A 26,277-nucleotide genomic window follows, 5' to 3' on the forward strand; every position below is an offset into this window, starting at 1 on the left:
TATAGAAAAGGAGAGGTAGGAAGGTATATATATATATATAAAGTCGGTCAATCAAAGAAGTATTCATTCGCAGACATAACAAATGAATGTGACATATCAAAAGGATTGCCATGCTTGGTGGAATGTCTTCATTACTGTAGCTTCGCTTTTGTTGTTGTTGTTGTTATGGGTTGTTGCTGTTGTTTTTGTTTTTGTCCTTGTTCTGGAGGTCAAGGCGGCGGCGGCGGTGGCGATGGTGTTGGTCGTCATCGTTGTCGTCGTGGTTGCGCTGTGGTAGTAATGGTGGGGAGGGGGAAAGTAGTGGTTATGCTGGTGGTGTTTGCCTGTGAATGTACTGGTAAAGGTGGATGAACTGGCAGAAACGTTAGCACGCCGGGCGAAATGCGTAGCCGTATTTCATCTGCCGTTGCGTTCTGAGTTCAAATTCCGCCGAGGTCGACTTTGCCTTTCATCCTTTCGGGGTCGATAAATTAAGTACCAGTTACGCACTGGGGTCGATGTAATCGACTTTATCCGTTTGTCTGTTCTTGTTTGTCCTCTCTGTGTTTAGCCCCTTGTGGGTAGTAAAGAAATAGGTATTTCGTCTGCCGTTACGTTCTGAGTTCAAATTCCGCCGAGGTCGACTTTACCTTTCATCCTTTCGGGGTCGATAAATTAAGTACCAGTTACGCACTGGGGTCGATATAATCGACTTAATCCGTTTGTCCTCTCTGTGTTTAGCCCCTTGTGGGTAGTAAAGAAGTCGGTATTTCGTCTGCCATTACATTCTAAGTTCAAATTCCACCGAGGTCGACTTTACTTTTCATCCTTTCGGGGTCGATTAAATAAGTACCAGTTAATCACTGGGGTCGATGTAATCGACTTAATCTCCTCGTTTGTCCCCTCTAAGTTTAGCCCCCTGAGGGTAATAAAGAAATAAATGGTGGTACTGGTCAATGGTAATGGAGATGCTGGTAGTGAGCGTAAGGGGAGGGAGTTGATGCGTGAATTGCTGTTGGAATGTTGATGTATTAGTGGTTGTTGTTGTTGTTGTTGTTGTTTAACCTCAGGTGAACTCTGAATGAACAGACCAATGATCAACCATCATGACTCTTTTAAGGGGGGGGTTATTTCCCTTTTTTTGTGGGTTTTTTTTTTTTACTTTTTGTTCCTTTTTTTCTTTCTTTTCAGACGGTAGCTTGTGATTTGAGGGTGGTTTGAATACTACTTCTAGCAAGTCGAGTGCTCACATAGGGATTCCATCGCCGGTGATTGTGTTGTTGCTGTGGATCTTATTAAAGGTGAAATATTTATCCGTTCAGGGTGAGGAGAAACATGGTTGCCGATGTTGTTGTTGTTGTTGTTGTTGTTGTTGTTGTTGTTCGTCGTCGTCGTCGTCGTCGTCGTCGTCGTTGTCGTTGTTGGAGACGGTCACTGTCAGTGTTGGTTAATGCGTTGTTGCTGTCAGCAAAGTTTTTTTATTTTATTTTATCTTTTTATTGTAGAAGTGGATGAACCACAAAGGTCATGGTAATCAATAGGTTAGCACAAACCTATGTATATATATATATATATATATATTATATATATATATATATATATATATTATATATTATATATATATATATATATATATATATATATATATATAATATATATACACACACACATATATATGTATGTGTGTGTGTGTGTATAGAAAGAGGGAGAGGGAGAGAGAGAGGGGGGGTGGGGCGTTTGAAGGTAGTGAAGAAGTGAAAAGAAAAATGTCAATGAAAGAAGGGGATTCAGAACAGAAACGGTTAAAAAGAGATTGTGGTTCGTTATACCAAATGACAAAGGGCAACTGGCGATATCGAACCAGTAGTGGTGGAGACGGTGATGGATGTAGACTTCAGGATCTGGGCCTGCATAGATTAAACGGAAGTGGTCGGATAAATACCTTCAGTTCTGAGTCATTGAATCATTATTATCTGCTCCCTTTCGACGAGCTCACTCACCAATCACTTATTGACTAAGATCCCGCAACAACTAAATTCCTGTGCTAAGAATATTTGTATCCCTATATAATCCTATAACTTAGCTCTTTCTAAATCTTGTTCTTAGTCCCCGATGAGCCATAAGCAAACATGATATATTTAGTCAGACTAGCGATTATGGATTAAATATTCTATTTAATCAGTAACAGTTATAGTGTATATAATAATACTAATAATCAATTGTGAGAATTTAATATATTAAAGTTTTAGAATAAAAGTTTCAGGAGAGAACAGATCGAAACGTCAACTAATGAATGACAAAGAACAGGAGTTATGTAATCCACCCTTACAGCTTTTTCTGCAATATTCTTCATTTTAGTGGCTTCGGAGAATCGATAGGATGTAGTACAAGAACCCAGTTCTGAGTGCATTACCTCTTACAGCAAAAACAGTTGTAAAATAATGGTGTTCTTTTATCATTCATTAACTGATAATATTTTGTTTTTGGATTTGGTTTGCAAGATTCTTTATATGAGGGCGTGTGTTGAAGCATATTCTGTTGTGTCTGGGGAGAGTCATTCTCTTTTAGTGCCTTATTATTTAACACACTCACCAGTAAAAATATTTTAGAAAATAAAAATAAGAAATAAGTGGAAATTTTACCGGTGAGTGTGTTAAATAATAAGGCACTAAAAGAGAATGACTCTCCCCAGGCATAACTGATAATAGTTATGTTGTTAAGTTGGAAAGAAACACTGTTCCCAAACAAAAAATAAGGACGGGCCTTCTCTACGTGGCCTCTGACTGGAAAGTACACGTCTATCCGGACAGGCACCTGGAGTTTCCATAGCACATTGTACCATCATCATGACTCCAGCCAGGCATGATCATTACCTCTGATGCAACAAAAAAAGAAGAAAAAAAAACACTGACCGTATTGAAACTCACAGTGACATAGAATGAGTGTATTGAATAAGACATTGAAAGGGACCCCATAAAGTACAAGCGACTGTTCCGGGGGAGCCAGGACAGAGGTTTGGTTATGTATTGGGTTGAGGAATAATTCATGAGCGTTTTCTTCAAATTTAAAAATGCTCGCAGAAATAAAACGCATTGGCAAAATGTTTTATGATATTTGAAAGATAACTTTTTGCTCTACAAGATTGTGTTTTGATTTTTTAAATTTTATTGATTTTTGTGTATTTTCAGATCATTAAAATGGAATGTCAAGTGGAAAAAACTGAGCATTTTTGACGTCATTTGCTTTTTGCATTTAATCGAGGTGTTAAACCCGCCGAAGCTGCTCGTGAGATTTGCTCTGTGTATGAAGGAGCAATGCTTCAAAGTACCCCCCACCACCACGACGTTGGTTTTCGCGCTTCAAAAATGAGTATTTTGACCTCAAGGGCGGATTACACACCGGTCGACCAACTGAGTTCGATGAAGAGCGATTGAATCAACCTCTTCACGAAAATCCACGTCAAACGACCAGAGAATTGGCGGAGCAGATGAATTGTGATAAAAAAAAACTGTGTTGAACCACCTTCACTCAATGGGCAAGGTTCGTCGAGCTTAATTGGTCGACCGGTGTGTGATCCGTCCTTGAGGTCAAAATTCCCACTTTTGAAGTGCGAAAACCAACGGCAAGCGATACTTTGAGGCATTGCTCCTTCTCCATACACAGTGCGAATCTCACTAGCAGCTTTGGCGGGTTTAACACCTCGATTAAATACAAAAAATGATGTCGAAAAGGTTCAGTTTTGTTCACTTGACATTCTATTTTAATGATCTGAAACTACACAAAAATCAATAAAATTAAAAAATCAAAATACACTCTCTTGTAGAGCAAAACCTTCTCGTTCAAATGGCATAAAACATTTTGCCAATACGCTTTATTTCTGCGTGCATTTTTAAATTTGAAAAAAAAATGCCCACGAATTATTCTTCAACCCAATACTGTGATTTTCTAGAAGTGGGATGTAGAGGCTTTGCAGGATGCTCTCTATACTGAGTGCTCAATGATTTAGCTTCGCAAAATGGAAATGGAGAGAGCTTAGGACCTTTCCATCGGCGAGCGAAGCCACAAGCAAAGCCTCTCGGTAACTTTGGATTAAAAGGGTTAATCCGTGGCCGGTGCTGCTAGGATACGTGTTGAGGCCTAATCAACCTCGATTGGGCAACATGGACGAAGAAGTCTGATGCTGAAAGACCCAAATACACCCAATGACTTCAGGTTACATCAATAAAGATGCATTTCGGTTCACACAGGAAACATAGCTAACCCACATATGCACGTACACACACACATACACACATATACACGCACCACACACACACACACACACACACAACACACACACACACACACACACACACACGTTCATTTCGCATTGCTACTGTACACTCAATTGCAATTAGTTAATTGTAGAAGAGAGAGCGTGGGTGCAGCCCTCTCTAGTACCAGCTGTCGTATACTGGATGTTTCGTTGTGTCTAGGGCGGGGAAACCGAGACGGTGTATGTCTTCTGGTGATTATATAGGTATCTAAAACAGGGAATGCATTGTACACGTTACCAGGTCATACTCGTGAATGATGACTAGTTGCATTTGACTGAAAGACAGACAGACAGACAGACAGACAGACAGAAGACAGACAGACAGACAGCAGAAAGACAGACAGACAGACAGACAAATAGATAGATAGATAGATAGATAGATAGATAGATAGATAGATAGATAGATAGATAGATAGATAGATTGATAGATAGATAGATAGATAGATAGATAGATAGATTATGAGAGAGAGAGAAAGAGAAAGAAAGAGAGAGACAGAGCGATTGGTAGGTATATATTTACATAAATTAAAAGAAAACTGCCCAAAGGCAGTTGATTCTTCTTGTGAGATTAATTGTTAATTCGATAATAAAAGAGCACTGTGTTCATATTTAAGAAATAACAAAAGTAGATTTGATCATACCAATCTCAGAAAGAATATATTAGACATACATGCAAACATACATACACACACTCACGCATACATATTATATATCATGTATATATATATATATATATATGTATGTATATATATATATATATCGAGAGAGAGAGAAGGAGAAAGAGAGAACGAGGGAGAGGTTGAGAGAGGAGAGTAGTTTAAAGTGATATTACGTACATGGTAAATCTATAAACAAAGAGGACTTAATACCTTTGGTAAAGTAAATATTTAATGCAGAGCTATAACCCTTGCACACAGTATCGCGTTATAAATACGCACGCATGCACACCACACACACACATACACACAGTACCCCATCAAATCAACATTACCTATTGTCTTCAATGCAACTGCACATAATTCACATAAAGACATGCGCGCGTGCGCGTGCAGGTTTCCATCCGTACACGTGAGGAATGAAAAGCATTAATTTGGACTTTCATACATGAAATCATAAAGACATTCATACGATGACGTCTAGAGGTGCGGAAAAGCGACAGGGTGCCGGATTAAATGACTAAAATACCAGGTTTTGGTTGCGTTTTAACTTCGGTGTTCAAATACGTCAGGTTTTTTTTTTTACATCATCTCTCATCGCTGTAAACTGGATGAAATATACAGCTGTAATACACAGGGTCAGTTTAATAATCTGTCCCTTCCCATTCTTTCGATAAAAATTGACCTAGCTAGAGTGTGTGCCGCCCGGAGCGCGAAATTTTTTTTTCCCACGAGAGTTCCAGACCCCAGTTATGAACTCATTTGCATTACGGCCAATCAGAGCTCAACTATTAAACAAATTTATGAGCGTATAGATGGGGTAGGTTGTTGTTGAGCCACCTAATATGACTCACTCTGAAAGCTGTAATCTCATTTGGTGGTAGACTCAGATGAAGAATATATAAGGTTGTAACTTTAAACACGTTTATTGTGGTCACACATATATACACAATGGAATGATAAATAGAATGGTTGGTGTGTAGTGGCCGTGGTCTTCTGGGCTTTGCTCCTATCTGCAAGCTGGTGTATTGTATGAGAGAGAGAGAAAGAGAGAGAGGGGGAGAGCCAATCAGGTTGCGTCTTCACAGCTCGTGTGTCAGTGCAGAAAGTTCATTGCTGGGATCCGGAACTCGCGTGGGAAAAAAATGCACTCGGGGCGGTCTTTCCGTTTGCAGTGCCCGGGACGGCCCTTCCGTTTGCCGCCCCCGGGTCCCACCAAAAACGCATATTGCCTACAGTAGACCCAAAAGTGGTGCCCCTTTAAAAGTGTCGCCCGGGGCGGACCGCCCTACTAACCCCGCTCCCTAGCTACGCTAGTGGCCTTATGGCTTTAGTCTTTACTTGGTTCAGTTATAGGACTGCGGCCATGCTACCGCACCGCCTTGAAGCGTTAGAAGAACAAATTGATCCCAGTACTTTGTTTAAAGTCTGGTACTCATCCCATCAATCTCTTTTGCCGAATCACCAAGTTACAGGGGTGTAAACAACTTAACACCGATAGTCAAGCGGTATACGTTCTGAGTTTAAATTCCGCCGAGGTTGACTTTGCCTTTCATCCTTTCGGGGTCGATTAAATAAGTACCAGTTACGCACTGGGGTCGATATAATCGACTTAATCCGTTTGTCCTTGTTTGTCCTCTCTGTGTTTAGCCCCTTGTGGGTAGTAAAGAAATAGGTAAGGGACTGCACAAACACAAGGTCACCCACACACACACATATATACATACACACACACACACATGGCTAGCTTCCAGGCAGTTTCCGTGCACCAAATTCACTCACAAGGCATTGTTCGATTCGAGACGAAAGTAGAAGACACTTGCTCAAAGTGTAAGCATAATAGGTCTGGATACGAAACAGATTTTAATATGTGTGTGTGTGTGTGTGTGTGTGTGTGTGTGTGTGTGTGTGTGTGCGCGTGCGTGCGTACGCAACTGGTATTTAATTTATCGAATCCGAAAGGATGAAAGGCAAAGTCGACCTCGGTAGAATTTGAACTCAGAACGTAGCGACGGGCGAAATACCTCTAAGCATTTAGCCCGGCGTGCTAACGATTCTAACAGCTCGCCGCCTTAGACACAACATATATTGAACTACATTGTCTCATGTATCTCGCCTTGTTAAAGACAGCAAGCAATGCTGATTAGAGATAGTACGAACCAGTCGACTAAAGACTATCACTTTATTTACCTAATTACAGAAAATACATTTTATATGAAATACAGACACGTAATTTTGTAATACCATTGTTGGGCATAAATGTTTGTATATCTCAGAGGGAGGGAGAGAGAGAGAGAGAGAGAGAGAGAATGTGTGTATGTATGAGAGAGTGGGAGTGAGTGAAAGAGAGAGAGAGAAAGTGTGTGTGTGTGTGTGTGAGAGAGAGAGAGAGAGAGAGAGAGAGAGAGAGAGAGAGAGAGAGAGAGAGAGTAGTAGGCAACGAAAGCAACGTTCTGTGTTCACTGAACGTTAAGATGCGTTGGTATTTTTAAACGTATTGCCTGGGAAGCCGATTTGACTAGGATGGTATTTGCAGGAGATTACACTGCTATTTCTAGAAAGCCGTTCGACCACGTGAAGTTAGTCTCCTTCTATTAAAATTAACAGACATGTTGGTTCAATAGCGCGTAGTAACAGTATTCTGCTTTGTAGTGCTGTTAGAACTAACTGCACCGTGGGAAGAGAATAGCGAAAACTTGGTGGTCCGGCTGATCACAGTGTATGAATAATTGATAGATACATGCAGAAATATTGGCTGGAGTTCAGAATACTTTCACCTTAATGTCGGTTGCTGTCGTTATTTTAGCCGTGACCTGGTAAACTTCAGCAGTTTGGATTCGACGCTTGAGAATTGGTGTCGTTGACAGATGTACACGCTACATGTAGTAGAGAATGTATCATGAACCAGTGGGGAAACCTCTATGCTATCGGTTAATCTGCTAGAAGTAACTACTAAATCTCCCTCAAATCACATCCTACTGAAGAACACAATTGATAATGTAGTCTCAGAAACATTATCCATAAAAAAAAAAGAAAATATGAAAGTCAAGCGGGCTGATCAAGTGTTAACAACGTTAACAAGAGCAACAGGAGTGGAGGCGCAATGGCCCAGTGGTTAGGGCAGTAGACTCGTGGTTAGGGCAGGACGTGATTTCGATTCCCAGACTGGGCATTGTGAGTGTTTATTGGGCAAAAACACCAAAGCTCCACGAGGCTCCAGCGGTGGAGGAGTGAACCGCGCTGTACTCTTTCACCACAACTTTCTCTCACTCTTTCTTCCTACTTCTTCCACAAAGCAGAGGAACCATGGTGTAACCCACTATGGTGTGGTAAACTTTCAAACCCTAGTCTAGATTGCGAATCCTCTGTAACCCAGGATGGTTCAGCTCTCCACCCGTTAAAAGCCACCGTTTGCGAAATGAGGATAATAACGTAGCTTTCGCGCCCGTGCAACCGCCAGTCTATCGCGTGTGGTGGGTGGATCTTCAAGTTGCCACAGCATTCTGAGTAGCTTAGAGTAGGCTCGAATTAGAGATTATTCTTTGTGGCTAATGGCATGAGTCCTGATTGGAAGAAGAAGAAGAGAGAAGAAGAAGAAGAAAGAAAAGAAGAAGAAGAGAAGAAGGAAGAAAGAGAGGAGGAGGAGGAGGAGGAGGAGAAGAAGAAGAAGAAGAAGAAGGACTTGCGAGTAGAAATAGCAGCCGCATCTCCAAATCTTATCCTACCATCCTTGAGACATTATGCATGAAAAAGATAAAAAAACAAAAGAGAGAAAAGGTGCTGAACTAATATAACAGCAACAACGAACTAGTGTACAGGGTCGCTTGACTTGTGAGTAAAAATAGCTGCCATATCTCCCTCAAATCATACGTTATTTCTTTTTTTCTTTATAAATGGACACATTTGCACATCATATAGGAATCGTTAACACGCCGGGCTAAATGCTTAGAGGTATTTCGCCCGTCGCTACGTTCTGAGTTCAAATTCTACCGAGGTCGACTTTGCCTTTCATCCATTCGGATTCGATAAATTAAATACCAGTTGCGTACTGGGGTCGATCTAATCGACCGGGCCCCCTCACCAAAAATTTCGGGCCTTGTGCCTAGAGTAGAAAAGATTATATTAAAGCGGCGAGCTGGCAGAAACGTTAGCAGGCCGGGCGAAATGCGTAGCCGTATTTCGTCTGCCGTTACGTTCTGAGTTCAAATTCCGCCGAGGGAGGTTGACTTTACCTTTCATCCTTTCGAGTTCGATAAATTAAGTACCAGTTATACACTGAGGTCGATGTAATCGACTAAATCTGTTTGTCTGTCCTTGTTTGTCCCCTCTGTGTTTAGCCCTTGTGGGTAGTAAAGAAATAGGTATTTTGTCTGTCTTTACGTCCTGAGTTCAAATTCCGCTGAGGTCGACTTTGCCTTTCATCCTTTCAGGGTCGATAAAAGTAAGAATCGGTTGCGTACTGGAGTCGATCTAATCGACTGGACCCTCTCCCAAAATTTCGGCCCTTGTGCCTAGAGTAGAAAAGAATATATGTTTTGTTTAAGGCGGCGAGCTGGCAGAATCGTTAACACGCCGGGCAAAATAATTAGCAGTATTTCGTCTGTCTTTATGTTCTGAGTTCAAATTCTGCCGAGGTCGACTTTGCCTTTCATCCTTTTGGAGTCGATAAAATAAGTAGTACTTAATCAGTGGGGTCGATGTAATCGACTTTCCCCGCTTCACCGTATTTGCTGGTCTTATTCCAAAGTCGGAAATCAATATAAGCTCTGTCTAACATATGATTAGTCTCTCGTCGAAAACGACATATGAGTGTTCAGTAATGAGATCAGAAGCAACTCCAACAAACTTGAAGTTATATTCAGACCAATGACCTGTTAAACAGGAAAGTCACAGGCTACGAACACAAAAATGGCACACACAAAACCACACCGAACACAGATGAGAATCTCACAATGTGGTTAATTTGTTTTCCTTATTTACATTTAACTATGTACAGATAAAAATTTGTATCTATCTATCTATCTATCTCCCTCTCTCTCTCTCTCTCTCTCTCTCTCTCTCTCTATATATATATATATAATATATATATATATATATATATATTATATATATCTATATATATAAACGGGAAGCTTTATGAAAATAAACAAAAGACGAAGGCAGGCGGAATACAAACAAACAATTGTATTAGTATGGCGCTCAGGAATATCAATAAAACAAGTCTTTTATGTTTCGAGCCTACGCTCTTCAACAGAAAGATACACAGAAAGAAACAAGGAGAGAAACAAGGAGAGAAAAAAAATTCGTGCAGACGCTAGCGAATCAACATGGCGATATATATATATATATATAAAATTATAAATTAGGGTATCTACGAGATACCACCATGCTGAAAATAGCAGCCATGATCTGACTCTGCAACCACCTTAATTGTCCATATATCAACACGGAGAGAAAACAAAGAGTCAAGATGAAACTAGTAAAAAATTACTGGATAATTCTAGATCCCGGATTTCTGACTTTGCATTTAGGAATGCTTTGCCTTGTCAGTAGAATACACACAGAAGAGAAACATAAATATGTGGCTGTGTGGTAAGTAGCTTGCTTACCAGCCATACGGTTCCGGGTTCAGTCCCACTGCGTAGCACCTTGGGAAAGTGTCTTCTACTATAGCCTCGGGCCGACCAAAGGCCATGTGAATGGATTTGGTAGACAGAAACTGAAAGAAGCCTGTCGTATATATATATATATATATGTATGTATGTGTGTGTGTGTGTGTGTGTCTGTGTGTGTGTGTGTGTATGTGTTTGTGTGTCTGTGTTTGTTCCCCCAACATCGCTTGACAACCGATGCTGGTATGTTTACGTCCCCGTTACTTAGCGGTTCAGCAAAAGAGACCGAGAGAATAAGTACTAGGCTTACAAAGAATAAGTCCTGGGGTCGATTTGCTCGACTAAAAGGCGGTGCTCAAATATTAGTCATAAAATTTAAACACATTTAAACACATAAGGAATCCACTCATGGAATTCAACACGCAAATGGCAGGAAATTAGATGTCAAATGTTTTTATCTTTTCATTTCATTCCTGTCGAATTTTATCCCTAATTTTGTGTTTATGGAGCCTAGCTGTTATTTCTAGCGTGCTGAATCCCATGAGTGGATTCTTCATGTGTTTAAATGTACACTGTTTTTTATGACTAATACATAGTCTTTGGACTAAATTTTTACACGCTAGGCCACTGGAAATGAAAATTTCTATTAATTTCCATTTCCCTTTGATATAATTATATATACATATATATATATATATATATATATATATAATATATATATATATATATATTATATATGGATCAAACAGTTTAATTCAAATTCGTTGGTACTCTGAGTTTCAAGTGTGATGCTAATCTTCAGCCATTTTGATTGTTATTACCATAAGGTGGGCTGCGATTGGCTGAGGAAGGTCACGTTGTGTCGTGGTTTGATTTTGGTATAACCCTATATCAGTGATGACAGTTAGTTGGAAAACACCGCATGGTGAGCAAGAAATCGACCACGTATCCACACACATCCACACATGTGTATTCATTCATATGTACACTGCATGCATGCATGCATGCATGCATATTAGTGTACGCGCGCACATGCGCATCCGCGCGTGCATGCATGAGTATACACGCGCATAACAAGCGCTGGGAGTTGGTAAGCGTTGGGAATCGATAAGCGTTGAGAATAGGTAATTGACGGTCCTGCTCAAGGGGTCAGTTTGTGACAGTGATCTTGATGTAGAGTAGCAGCTGGTACTAAGGTGGCATATCCGGGTTGTCGGCAGTCAGGGGCTTGAAATTTGCCAGAAAGTCATACGGCGGATACTGCGGGAATGGATGGTTTCTTATTGCCGTTGTGTAGTAGTACTGCCTTGAGGCTTCTCTTAGATGAATCAATGAATAAGCGCCATTCAGCTGGAACATGCTCTTGGAACAAACAGCGAAATAACTCATCAATGTTATTACTGAAACAAAGTGGTCCCTCAACAGAGAAGCATGAAGTCAGACCCCTATTTCTCTTCCTGAAATGAATGATACAAACATCTTTCTTAAGCAGATACTTTTCTTGAAGGCGAGTTCAGCTTTATCCTTCAACAATGACAAGTCTCTAACTAAATCATTTAACTCTCCTTGAGAAAATTTCTGTGGTGCATCTTCATTTTCAATCTTGAAATCTGCATCCACTTTGGTGTCTTCCACAGCAGTAGTATTTTCTTCAGGAAATACATCTTCGTCAGACATCTGAAGGCCATTTTATGGTGGTGTTGGAATAGGAAGATCATTGTTGTGTGGTACTGGTCTTCTTGCTGATTCCAAGTTGGGATACACAATCTTATGCTTGGTCTTTACAGTAAATCCACATACATTATTAATGTTGCAGAAATAACAGTCCATGAAATGATCCTTGGCTCCCTCCATATCATAGGTATTGCAAACGGCATTGTTCTCTTCCCTTATTTAGTCAATCCCTTAGTCCATTTGAACAAGCTGAGCAGATAAAGTGCGAGGCCCAACTCTTATCTTGATCCCCGAGAGAGCAGCCAAAGTATAACAGGTAGATCTTGATTTCACTTGTGAAGGCACATATTAAGATTATTGTGATAAATGAACCACAGACATGACAAAATATATCAGGACTGTTCTTGTAATGCCTTGACATAGTCAGTATTTACCTGTATAGGACGTTTACATGTAGTGATACTGCTGATGGGAGTTATGTACCTCTCTTGTCTCATCAGAAAAACTGTGCCTGATAGAAGGAAACCGATTACATTTTTGAAATCTGCGGACAAAACTACATATAAAACCCCATATGATATCCCTGATGAAAATTGGCTGTTGAGCAGTGTTATTGATGTACAATCTACATTACGTTATAGCATTATTCAGGCCACACAGGAACCCGTGCGATCACGCAACGGTGGGAGTTTAGCGTAATTAACATTAACGCCCGAAACCTGAATGGTAAAATTGATGCCTGCCGAGCGCATCCAATCATGTGCGTCTGTGTGCGTGTCTGCGTGCGTGCCTGCGTGTGTGTGTTGTGTGTGTGTGTGTGTGTAATGTGGTTTGGGGTGGAATAAATTCGATCGTAGCTCAGTCCACTCAATTGAGTCAAACACTGGACTAAAAATTCAAAAAGAAATAACTATACTAATTCAACAGAGCCTGCTTCTACCTTGCAAGTTCCCTGCCGCCTTTCATTGACTAATTTTCTTCGCTCAAGATGGCTTCACGTTGCGTTTATTATCTCTCTCTCTATCTCTCTCTCTCTCTCTCTCTCTCTCTCTCTCTCTCTCTCTCTCTCTCTCTCTCTCTCTCTCTCGATAACCTTTCATTAATATTTATGTATGATTCAGTTAGTCGATCTCTTTACTCACTACACCTTCACATCAACCTTCTTTTTTTTACATTAATGTCTCACAACCACACAAAGCCTTCTGTTTCCGATTAAAGCCTTTTAGATTATGTGCAGGTTTTAGTGCAAGGAAGCGCCATTGAATGTTGATTACAATTGCAGTTAATTGCTATTACAGTATAAGTATTATAAATTTCATATCAAAAGTAAAAGGAAATTGATTCTCATTTGTTCCAACGTTGAATATTCCAGTTATTCGACTGCTTCCCCATTGTATTGTAGTGTAAATGGCCGAGTATTCTATTGACACGTGTACTGTTTAAGAATTCATTTCTCAGTCAGAATTAGAGCACCAAAAGATGTAATAAGGTTGCTTCTTTGAATTATAAGTACATGAAATATACGGAAGAAAAAAAGAAGAAAGAAGAAAGGATGGGTAAAATAGTCTTCCATAGAACAAAATTCCTCGTGTGGCTAGCTTCGTAGCAGAGTGTGAATTGAATGGGATATCCTCGTGTAGGTAGCTTCGAAGTAGGGTGTGAATGGAATGGGAGATCCTCGTGTAGGTAGCTTCGTAGAAGGGTGTGAAAGAAATGGAAGACAGAAGAGATGCAGAAAGGAAACGTGAGATTGCTGCTGAAGAACGATTGTAAAGTGAGATAAGGAGCGAGTAAACAGTGCGTGTGTTGCAGTGGTGTGTGTCATATGGTGTGTGTAGTGAAATAAGGTGGCGTTATGCATATATAGCTATTATAACTGGAACAATGTAGTTTATGTGTCGTGTGGACGTATGTATGTAAACGAAGGAATCCGTTTGCTTAAGCCATGTGGTTCAAGTGATCAGAGGCAACAAATGAGTTGTTGCTTACATAGTAACCGTAATTCAGGTCAAGTAAGTCATTTATGCACAGGAGAATTGGGGTACGAGTCATAACCGGACTATGGTGCACACCATAATTGAAAGAATGTTGGGTGTCAGTCAACACCTGTTGCAGTGGGGGCAGTCTGGTAGAAAAATTTACATCTAAGAGCTGAAAATGGTTCAGCCCATGGACGAGCAATCTGGCCAAACTACTAACCTATAAAATATGCATATTTAGTTAGCTTTTCCCCTCTGTAATAAATGAGAGATTGAACAACCAGTGGTCTTGTCTATTTCAAGATTTTTATTGTTCGCTACTCCGCGCAGAAATATAAACTTCAACCGTGTTACAAGTTAACGAAACAGCTTTTAATAATACATTTCTTCATCAGGAGCAGCTGTCGATACACAGCTACTTATAAGAAAACAGCCAATAATAGTTGTAACTACTGCTGCTGTTGTTGTTGTTGTTGTTGTTGAGGAAGAGGAGGAGGGTGGTGTTTTATGGCTCATAGGTGAAAGATGGGGTGCGCCCATGCCATTTTTGCAGTAGCTCTGAGACTAGTGGAAGAAACTGAAAATCTGGTCCAAATGTTTGCAATAAAGCAAACATCACTAAAACCACCCAAGGACCAAACGGTGGTGCCAAACCACCCGATAGATTTGATATTTTAAGCCATTAATGTAATGTAACGTCATTGGTGGTACACGAACTGACAACTCTTCACTTGGGAGTCCAACAATTTATTAAGTTAACTACTACCGCGAGGCTAATTTTAAACATAATAGACCGCAGTCTTGGTCACATAATCTTCTAAAGGCGTTTTCTCTTCTGCAACTGAATACAATTCAATTTATTGCCATTGACGACTAAATACAAAAAATGCTGAACCTATTTTAATATCATGGCTATAAAAGAAACTTCCATTAATAGATTCACGAGTAACACTACACCTATTACTTAGAGGATTTTGTGAAAATAGTGGAGTTCTGAGTGATGTAGAACGCCGGGACGTTATTAACTTTCTCAAGAGCATTAGTCAGATAAACGAAGTTAAGCCGTTCCGACTGGCAATCGAAACTGGGTCACAGTCTATATTTTGTTGTGGTTTCACTGCAGCATTACATAAGCTGTAGCAGACAGGTCAACGAGGGAACCTATATGTGGTGGCTCAAACTGCTAGATATTACTGGTAAATTTCTCTCGAATCCCACTCTCTCATGTAAATACTAAAAATACTAAAATTGGGATCTTTTCAGTCTGAACGGCAGTTTTTTAAAATAATTTCCACGTAACTAAACACTTTTAAACCTCGTATACTGGTAGAATGTGTTTATAAAACATCTTTTTCTCTTGGCTTTATTGAGAAAATTCTTTAGTTAGTAAGATATTTGTTGTCTTTTTTTTCTTCAATTTCTGCAATTTCAACCAATCAATGACGTCTATTGAGGTAAAAAAACATTCTGTGCCGTATGAATATGTCCCTCGTTTAAGAAACAGATTATGTTTATTTACATTTCTGAAGAAAAAAGATACCCTTCCCCCCACCCCTAAGCCTAACCCTAAAACAGATTGAAATGCAATAGATTGATACTAGGATCATAATTATAGGGGGGCAATTTCATATGACACCGCTAGAAAAAACTGCCGTTCAAACCGAAAAGCTCCCTAAAATTGAAAGACCGCCCGATCACGAAGGTGTATAGTTTGTTATTGTAGCCAAATTTTAATCCTCACAGTCTCTGTCACAACCTTAAAATTCACATTCAAACACCCAAATATATGTACAATACACTAGAACACTATTACACCACTATCCTAAAATTCTTCTTACTTCCATCCAATTCAGAAAAAAAAAACGTATACAGAGAAATAGCTGCAACAGCAATAGCTTTTCTCGCATCGCACATTACACGATACAGCACAGCATATCAGAAGACCATACTGTATATTGTGTAATACAGTCTTCAGATGGGTAAACAAGCAGTTTAATTGGATAAATAGACTAGATCTATGTGCTATAGAGAGAAGAGAGAGAAGCACTCCGTCGGTTACGACGACGAGGGTTCCGGTTGATCCGATCAACGGAACAGCCTGCTCGTGAAATTAACGTGTACCCTTAACGTAGTTCTCGGGGATATTCAGCGTGACACAGAGAGTGACAAGGCCGGCCTTTTGAAATACAGGTACAACAGAAACAGGAAATAAGAGTGAGAGAAAGTTGTGGTGAAAGAGTACAGCAGGGATCACCACCATCCCTGCCGGAGCCTCGTGGAGCTTTAGGTGTTTTCGCTCAATAAACACTCACAACGCCCGGTCTGGGAATCAAAACCGCAATCCTACGACCGCGAGTCCGCTGCCCTAACCACTGGGCCATTGCGCCTTCACGTCTATGTGCTATAGATCTAGTCAGTTGGTACTGATTCGGGGATTAAGGAACAAGAAATGAAAGAGGTGCTGAATAAAGGAGTCCTAGGTATGGACTATGGCTGAGAAAGAAGGTAAAGGATAGGTGATCATTGCTGCAACAACTTTCCCCTTTACTGGATCAGAATTAACACAGTGTTATGCAAAACCGAGCACAGTAAAAAAAGTTAATTTTTTTAAATAGTGGTATGAGGGACTGAGATTTACCACTTTAATTACTGAAGTGGTACAGTTTGATTTTATTTCTGTAGCCCTCACTAAAGAATGCATAGGATAAAATTGGTCACTGACCTCCTTTGTTTTCTTTCTCTCTTATGATATTGTTGTACGTTTCGTTAAGCTTCTCTAAACGATCTTTGGCCAAATTAAGCTGGCTGTAGCTAGCTGCATGTGTTTTAGACACAAGATTGTATAAGGAGTATATGTTTTTACTTGATTCTGAAAATATGGATTAAATTTAATATTAACAAAAAAATAAGGCTTCTTTTGAAAACATTTGAGAATGATGACATGTTTAAGTCTAAATATAATTTTTTTTACTTATTACTCTCTAAAAAATAAAAAACCATACCTGTCATTCTATTTCTGTCTCCATTTTATTATAATCGATCAACAACTGTACACAAAGGAATTTCTTCTAACGTCGAGAGCATGCGCAGACACATAATCTTTGTAACATGGGTTAGGTGAAGGCTTAGTTTAAAAAAAAAAAAAAAAAAGAGGCAGCAACTATAATCCTTTTCAGCACTTCCATTATTCGTGGGAGGAAGGGAATGAGTTATCCTCCGATCGAAGATTTGGTCAGAATGCTTACAACAGATTGGATTCTGCTAAAGTCATCCAAGGACCAGGTAGTGACATTAGACCAAGCGACGGATTAACATCACTACCACCCATTGCAATAGGATGATAAAACAGATATAACCTCTTCATTTAACTATTTTGAAACTAATTGTTCGTCCAACCAATCAGGAATCCCATTCCCATTCTAATGTCGGGTTTGCCTCACTACCGAAGTTTTACTAAACATAGCTCAGTGGAACACGAACAAATCCATGTTGGACGTCTCGGTATTCAAACACAATAGCGTTGATCAACGGAACATACAACTCGTAGTCAATCAACGCAAAGGACAGTTAAAGCATGTTAGGTACTTTATTTCAGCTGCGTAAGTTGAAGAGGGAAGAATTCTATGCTTTACCAAAGAGTGTTCATTAGGCATTTATTGTAGTTATAATGGTAAACTTCAGCTGTCGTTTCCCACTCACTTGCCGTGCGGTGTTGCAGTCAAATAAGAAATTACTAAGTATTCAAATTTAAAAAAAAAATTAAATTCTATTCTACAGTTGGTGCCCACTTAAATTATAGGCATGCTCTTTTCGCCTAAGTGGAATTCATATACAGAAAAAATTCTGGAAAAAGTCAGGTAAAGTGTGAAATTTTACAGGATCACGTTGAAATCTATGTTAATACAAATCCTATAAAATTATCCTTTTCTAACCTAGGCACAAGGCCCGAAATTTTGGGTGAGGGCGTCAGTCGATTAGATCGACCCCAGTACGTAACTGGTATTTAATTTATCGACCCCGAAAAGATGAGAGAAAAAGTCGACCTCGGTGGAAATTGACCTCAGAACGTAAAGTCAGACGAAATACCTATTTCTTTACTACCCACAGGGGGCTATACACAGAGGGGACAAACAAGGACAGACAAACGGATTAAGTCAATTATATCGACCCCAGTGCGTAACTGGTACTTATTTAATCGACCCCCGAAAGGATGAAAGGCAAAGTCGACCTCGGCGGAATTTGAACTCAGAACATAAAGACAAGACGAAATACTGCTAAGCATTTCGCCCGGCGCGCTAACGTTTCTGCCAGCTCGCCGCCTTTAATACAAATTATATAAAATCATCACTACTCTCTTCTGAGAAATCTAAACATGAATTACTACGTTGCCGGTTCAAATCATGAAAGCAGCAACTTCAACCGCATTGGTAAGTTTCATCATCATCATTGTTCGACCGTGGTCGAGACAATGGAATTTACCATGCTACGCCAGACTTCACGGTCCATCATGGCATTACGGAGGTCCTGTTGCTGGATGCCTTTATCCCTGGAGATTACATCAGGGTAGGAGAGTGTGCGCCTTCTGGTATTGCGAGTAGATGGCTTCCAGAGGAGAAGAGTAGAAATTACTTCTTTTTCAGCTCTACAACAATGTCCAGCAAACTGGACTCTCCTACCTTTCACAAGACGTGGTAAGTTTAGACGTGAATATCCACAAACTTTTATATTCAGTTCAAACTGTATATCACGAAATAAACCTGGGGTGTGGTTTAACCCTTTTCGCTGCCCAAAGCACTTTTGTAAGTTTTTCTCTAAATGTCCATGCTTGTTTTCGGACTGTTAATTAGCATATGTTTCATAAATAATAAAAAGCGTTCTTTTCCTAAGTCCCAAGATACTATTGGTAGATGAAAAAAAGGAATGTGTGTCTATTATTATGCATGGACACCAAGAACAGGCAAGGGGTTAAAAACAAGACTGAGGGAACATATACATATCATACCACATAGGTTCATACACGAAATTCTTTATACCTTCCATAGCCATTCTAAGGCCTAGCAATGCATTTAAACTATTCTTTATTTATGGTGTCAGATAAGAACAGAAGACATCCAGAGATGTCTCTTTACTGATAAAGATCTGAGTCGCTCCTTACTGCATTGCGTTCTATCTTTTATTTATTTAAATTCTAGAGTTGTGTCCCCTGACTTTCTTAACCAGAAATAGTCATTCACATAATGATTGCTTTTCATAACTATGGGTGGAGGGCAGTTTTAATTCATTAGCATATCTTGGTTCACCATATCAAATATGCTAACGTCTACTTTACTACGCAAACGACAGCCAATGCATTGGCGTCGAGTTGTTGGAATCTTATAAGCTTCATATTAGTAGTGTGTACGTCCGTGTCTCTCAGTGTGTGCATGTGTGAGGGTGTATGTGGATGTGAAGACATATATAGATACATGCATGTACATATATGTTTGTGTGCATGTATGCATGTATATATATATATATATATATATATATATGTGTGTGTGTGTGTGTGTGTGTAAATGTATGTATGTATATATGTATGTATGTATGTATGTACGTACGGATACAAAGGAACAGACAGACAGACAGACAGACAGACAGACAGACAGACAGACAGATAGATAGATAGATAGATAGATAGATAGATAGATAGATAGATAGATAGATAGATAGATAGATAGATAGATAGATATTACTGAATCACGTATGGTTAACATACAGGTCATTGAAATCAACCAGGATTGTATCTTTAAGTTAGTTTCTAATCTTTACGATGGCATTAAGAAGCTTTCTCGCTACTAGACATATTGCATGATGAGAAAGAAGATAAACTTGGCCAAAGACATTGTACTGAGATTTCGTTGACCACGAGATGCCTGAATTTAATATGAACTATGCTAGCAAGTCAAAAGAAATAATATACTTATAAGAAAATGTGGTGGAAAAAATGAACTCCCTGTCTACTAGCAGCTACTGATGTATCAAAAGTATTTACATAACACAAATTTCTTTGCAGCTTCCTCTTCCACGCTTCACTATGCCATTTAGAATTATCAATATCCAATGTTTTAGTGCATATTCTCGTGTCTATCAATAACAGTATTTATTACTATTTATACATAAAAAGACGTTGCTTTTTTTTTGCTTTTTTTACCCAGGGAATTGAGGCTTTTGTTTCTATCGTTTTAAGCAATTTGCTTTTACATAATATTATTCAAATATCTACAAGAAAGTTAACAACAAAAATGCTATAAATTTAGTTTAGCATATCAATCGCTTTGTCTTGCAAAACGCTTGGTCTAGCAATATTCATAAAATTAAATTATCAATTAGTTGTTCAATCAAATCCAGTACAGACTGATGCAACAGAAACCTGTATTACATAGAAAAAGTGATTTCCTTTTATTTTTTTAATAGACTCTGGGAATGGGGAAAAAGTCAATTATCGACCCTTGTATTTGACTGATATTTTGCTATCTTTACTCTGAGGGATGAATAGGAATGTTGTCTGGAGTTTGATTTCAGAACGTAAAGGGACGTAATACCGCGAGGTTTTTTCTCCGCGGTTCTCTCGATTCTACCAGTTACAACGAATGATAATGATTTTAAAAATTGGCACAAGACCGCAGAGACACTATTAAACTCCAACCATCCTCTTCTCCAAGTTCACGTTTTCTCTTCGACTCCAACTACTCTGAAAAGTAATGAAGGGTCAATTCTCTCGTCCACACCAAATTCGATACTCTCGCCCCGCTTTTATAGAATTTATTAAAGGGCAGCACTTCTGTTTCCACTTTCCCCTTCTGCTTCAAACGGTCTTGAAAAAAGCTGATGACGGTTTAGTGAAAGAGAAGTCCTATTTTAACCCCTTTCGGCTTTGCTCACTATAACTATCAAGCATATAGTTAGCTACTCCTTGTCAAATGACGGCGGCAGTTCAATTTTGACAATGGATTCGGACGGGGGTTGGATCCTTTTCATGCGTAATTTTAATCGTCTTCTTCCGAAACATTATGTTAGGAAAATTATCTAAAATTTCTTATTCAACAGATTTTATAGAATCTTAGGATATACCAAAGGCCGTTGTTGCTCATACTTGTCACGAAACTTTTATAGCAATAAGAGTTGACTTACACTGAGTATACTGTCCAACTACTAAAATAATAAGAATCCTGGGTGTCATCCCATATGCCAAGCATCCCCCTCGCTCTTACGTTTGACTCAGGAATTCGCCTGCTCGTCGCCCTGGAATATTTGCAAATACTTCAGTTACAACACATGACTGCACATTACGGTCACCATGCCTCGTGAGTATGGGTATCGGTAACAGATGAATCTTTTAGCAAAAGGAACTTAACCTTTTCACAAGAAATACGAAATATATCTCTATTTCCAACGTGCCCGGCCCCATGGTGGTTAGATCACTTGCGTATGTAGCTATTACCTTCTCCCATCCCAGCTGAAATAAGATACTTCATAGTACATCACTTCTATAGTTAATATTCAAGAGCCAAACCGTACTGAAGCAGCGAGAGAGGACACATAACAAATCACCGCCGATCAGACTCTGCAGTAAAGTTAGTTCACTAATTCGATCAGTATTGAAGTTTCGTACCCAATGCATTACATTCAATTTCCAATAACTATATCCTTGTCTAGATCAAAAACTTATGGTCTGAGTTACCACTTATCCCTGGATACTAAGTTAATAAATAGTGTAAGGGCGACAGACCAATCGAAATATCTTGTAGCTGGTTAGCAACGAAATTTCTTTCAGGGTAGCTAAAGCCAGCAGGAGGACAGGCAGTTCCGTCCAGTAACAAAAAACTACTAGCGGACTCGAGAAAGCTCATGGCTTCGATTCACTCTTCAGCAAGGGACAAACGAAACGGGTCGCATCGTTCTCGACCTGAAGTAGCTGTCTTATGGAAGAAAAGCAACAATGAATAAATGGTGACAAGTGAGTTATTTTCGATAAATAGAACTGACACCGTGGATGAACCTTCATTAACCCTGGATAATATATGTTCTATCTAAATAGGATATGTATGACTTGTGAAAGTTTGCCCAAGTCCACATTGGGGCATTTGGGAACTTTATTCATTTAGGACCACACTTCTTATAATAGTATTCAAGAAAATCATCAGCCCTCAATTAATATAGAAGATATAGTCTCAAACTGAAAGTGGCGATATTTGTCGCATAAGTATGTTAATATCAGTTATTTAACATTTATATGTTCCCCTCCTTCAGTGGTGATTATTTTGAAACATTTAGAGATTATTTTGAAACATTTAGCGATATTTTGAAATATTGGAGAACATACTTACTGAGTAATGAAGTTTTGACACTAGAATCTAGACCAAGTTTATCTCTCATCCACTTACAACAACGAGGTTTGGACAGTTTTTGTTTAAATGATACCATACCTGCAATTAAGACATACAAGCAAAAAATATTAATTAAGGAAGCAAAAATGTAATTTGAGAACTAGTTTTTCATTTTATTCAAAGATTTTAATTCCTGCACTATAAAATAGTAGCAAGTTACGGGTTAATTCCAGTTAAGTTAAGATGCTAACACTAAATTATTGTGTTTTATACCGGACCATGGTGACAAGATTCGAGCACATACTCCCAGTCAAAACCTTATACATACAACAGCTACGAATCTGCAACTTGGCTCCAAAACTTAAACAAACGATAGACAAACAAAATAGTATGTGAAGGCAATCTCAACGCACAGCTTATATTTTAAATTATTGCAATCAAACTGATTAAAATGACTTGTAGTTTGAAGTATTGCGATGATTAGCAGAATATGTATATTCCATCAGCTAGTTACCGCATTTTTTTTTTATATCTTACACATATCTTACACTCTGACAACCATTTAAAAAAATATTTTACAAGCTTTATTGACTGCATTTAATAACAAAACAGTAAATTAACAACGATTCCATCATCAACGTGCTATAGTCTATGTTTTATTGTTTCGCCAGGAGAAAGTGCAATGTCCACAGGCTTTTACATGGCCTCCGAGATTCGTGGGAGGTGGAGACGAAAGTATCCTCAAACTGGATACTGCGACTGAATATTTGCAACAGAATAAGCTCCGGTAAAGGCACCCAAGGATCAAGTGAGGAAGTTAAACATCTGAAATTCTGAAATTCTGAAATAAATTGTTAATAACGATAGAATTTTCTAAGAATATAATATATTTACAATATTTACTTTTGCGTAACATTTTAATTGATTTCGTTTCCAATCGATTCTAGGTGTCTTACTCGTGATGATACACAGCAAGAAGTAAGACAATCTGATAATGGTCATTGATCAAACCTGATAAAGCTATTGTACAGTTGTGAATTCTGTAAGAGTACATTCTAAAGATGAGATTAATACAATACATTCTCCTTTGTCTCACTACTACAATAGCCCCTGTTCCTCTGAACTACAAACCCTCTCCACTGAAACCAGCTGGTCTTATTTGCCTTTACTCCTTCCATCGCTTTTATTGTCTCGTACTTTCTCAATCATGCAATAGGGATTTTACTCAGTCACTATCCACAAACTGAAATCATTTGGAATTCCCCTCCGCCTCGTTCATGTTTTTTCTTCTTTTGACGAGATCTTTTTTTTTTTTACTACAGTCATCGAAGTCCAAGTTGAATAACAACCATACAGGCCTCCCCAGTGTAGAGGTGGACTTCAAAAATAATAGCTACAGCCTCTTTTCCCCTTGTCTATATTCTTTGAAAACAATCTACGCCTTCGTTCAATAAAAGCAAATATTTTCTTACAACAGTTCTAACCTAAAAATGAATTAATGCTTAATTGTTTGATATACGGGTTGTAAAACAAACTTCCTAGGTTACCTGTAATGAATTTCTAGATATTTTCTATTTAATCATTATGTACACACACACACACACACACACACACACACACACACACACACACAAACACACACACACACACAAACACACACACACACACATACATACATACATACATACATACATACATACATACACACATACATACACACACACACACCACACATACATACATACATACATACATACATACATACATACACACATACATACACACACACACACATACATACATACATACATACATACAGAAGCACATCCACATAGATATACATTCACATATACATACGCATAACATATGCTGCCTTAAATATTTATTTTTAATACGTTCCGGAAGATTCGAATGTAAATCTGCTAATCGCTTGGAATACTTCGAGAAGCTGTTCTCCTGTGATAACAACAACAACAACAATAATAATAATGATAATGATAATAATAATAATAATAATAATAATAATAATAATAATAATAATAATAATGGGAAGCACTCCGTCGGTTACGACGATGAGGGTTCCGGTTGATCCGAATCAACGGAACAGCCTGCTCGTGAAATTAACGTGTAAGTGGCTGAGCACTCCACAAACACGTGCACCCTTAACGCAGTTCTCGGGGATATTCAGCGTGACACAGAGAGTGACAAGGCCGGCCTTTTGAAATACAGGTACAACAGAAACAGGAAGTAAGAGTGAGAGAAAGTTGTGGTGAAAGAGTACAGCAAGGATCACCACCATCCCTACCGGAGCCTCGTGGAGCTTTTAGGTGTTTTCGCTCAATAAACACTCACAACGCCCGGTCTGGGAATCGAAACCGGGATCCTATGACCGCGAGTCCGCTGCCCTAACCACTGGGCCATTGCGCCTCCACTAATAATAATAATAATAATAATAATAATAATAATAATAATAATAATAATAATATGCCCTGAGAGACATTGGCTCTCATGGCTTCTGATCTTAACTGATTGAAAGTGTTATCATGTACATTGTTTTGTCTTGGTATATAAAATGGGCTACAGCAAATATTCTGCTCAATACCACAGATTTGCTTGTCAGTTGTTTGACCTTAACCAGTTGACCATGTCCCTTAGTGGCAGACGATATGCGCATCTCTGATCACGAGCAGAAGTAGCAGGGGAGCATCATAGCCGTGTGTTGAAAGGAATTCTTTGAGGTTTGGATAATTCACCTTTGGAAACATGGGTGGTTCGTTCAACATCCTTAAACAATCCTTATTCAGGGACCTTTTGAGCGGGATGGGCTACTCGACCAGAAAAAAATTCTAACTGGGCCCCACCTGCAAAGTCATGTGCTGTTTATCTTGATATGAAATCACCATGTCGTGCACACATGGTTGTGATGCATGTGCCTAGTGTACCTTTATCAGACGAGTAGTCATAATGGGTATACTGGGCTTCGTATATTTTACCCCAGTGTCACTTTGATGGCATGCACTGTTCTCTCACTCAATAATAATAATAATAATAATAAAGGGTGGAGCACTTGCAGAAAACAGCACTGCTTGGAACCGCTCGTATACTCTGGATGGTGCTCAAAAAATAAGGGGTGTTACCTTAGTTCACTGTGAGTGAACAACTGGCACCATAGTACATCTCCAGCGTTAGAAGCTGTGCAAAGACATTAATAATTATTATTATTATTATTATTATTATTATTATTATTATTATTAGCTGGCCAAAGCGGTGAGCTGGCAGAAACGTTAGCACGCCGGGCGAAATGCTTAGCAGTATTTCGTCTGTCGCTACGTTCTGAGTGCAAATTCCGCCGAGGACGACTTTGCCTTTCATCCTTTCGAGGTCGATAAATTAAGTACCAGTTGCGTACTGGGGTCGATCTAATCGACTGTCCCTCGCCCCCAAAATTTCGGTCCTTGTTCCTAGAGTAGAAAAAGGTTATTATTATTATTATTATTATTATTATTATTATTATTATTATTATTATTATATGTCCCACGGGTAACCTTTGACATTTTCTATTCATTAAGGTCCTTCAAGCCAATATTTACATGCTATTATAGCTTTATGTAATGCGCTTCGAGAGTCAAGAGTTAATGTTTTACAAAAAAAAATTAGTTATTTCATGCTCTCTTGAAAGTTTATAAAATTCTTATG

At 39.0% G+C, this 26,277-nt stretch overlaps 1 protein-coding gene across 1 annotated transcript in view; it reads right to left on the bottom strand.

Moving 5' to 3' along the window:
* The window catches only part of LOC118762128, a 92,838-nt gene that overhangs the window by 56,066 nt on the left and 10,495 nt on the right, over positions 1–26,277 (bottom strand). The window contains exons 2-3 of the mRNA XM_036500469.1: positions 22,582–22,680; positions 16,938–17,084 (exon numbers count right to left, since the gene is read on the bottom strand). Of these exons, the coding sequence (XP_036356362.1) occupies positions 16,938–17,084; positions 22,582–22,680 (246 nt within the window). The remainder of the gene's footprint in view (positions 1–16,937; positions 17,085–22,581; positions 22,681–26,277) is intronic.

This window comes from Octopus sinensis, linkage group LG2, assembly GCF_006345805.1.
Source record: "Octopus sinensis linkage group LG2, ASM634580v1, whole genome shotgun sequence".
Lineage (NCBI taxonomy): Eukaryota > Metazoa > Mollusca > Cephalopoda > Octopoda > Octopodidae > Octopus > Octopus sinensis.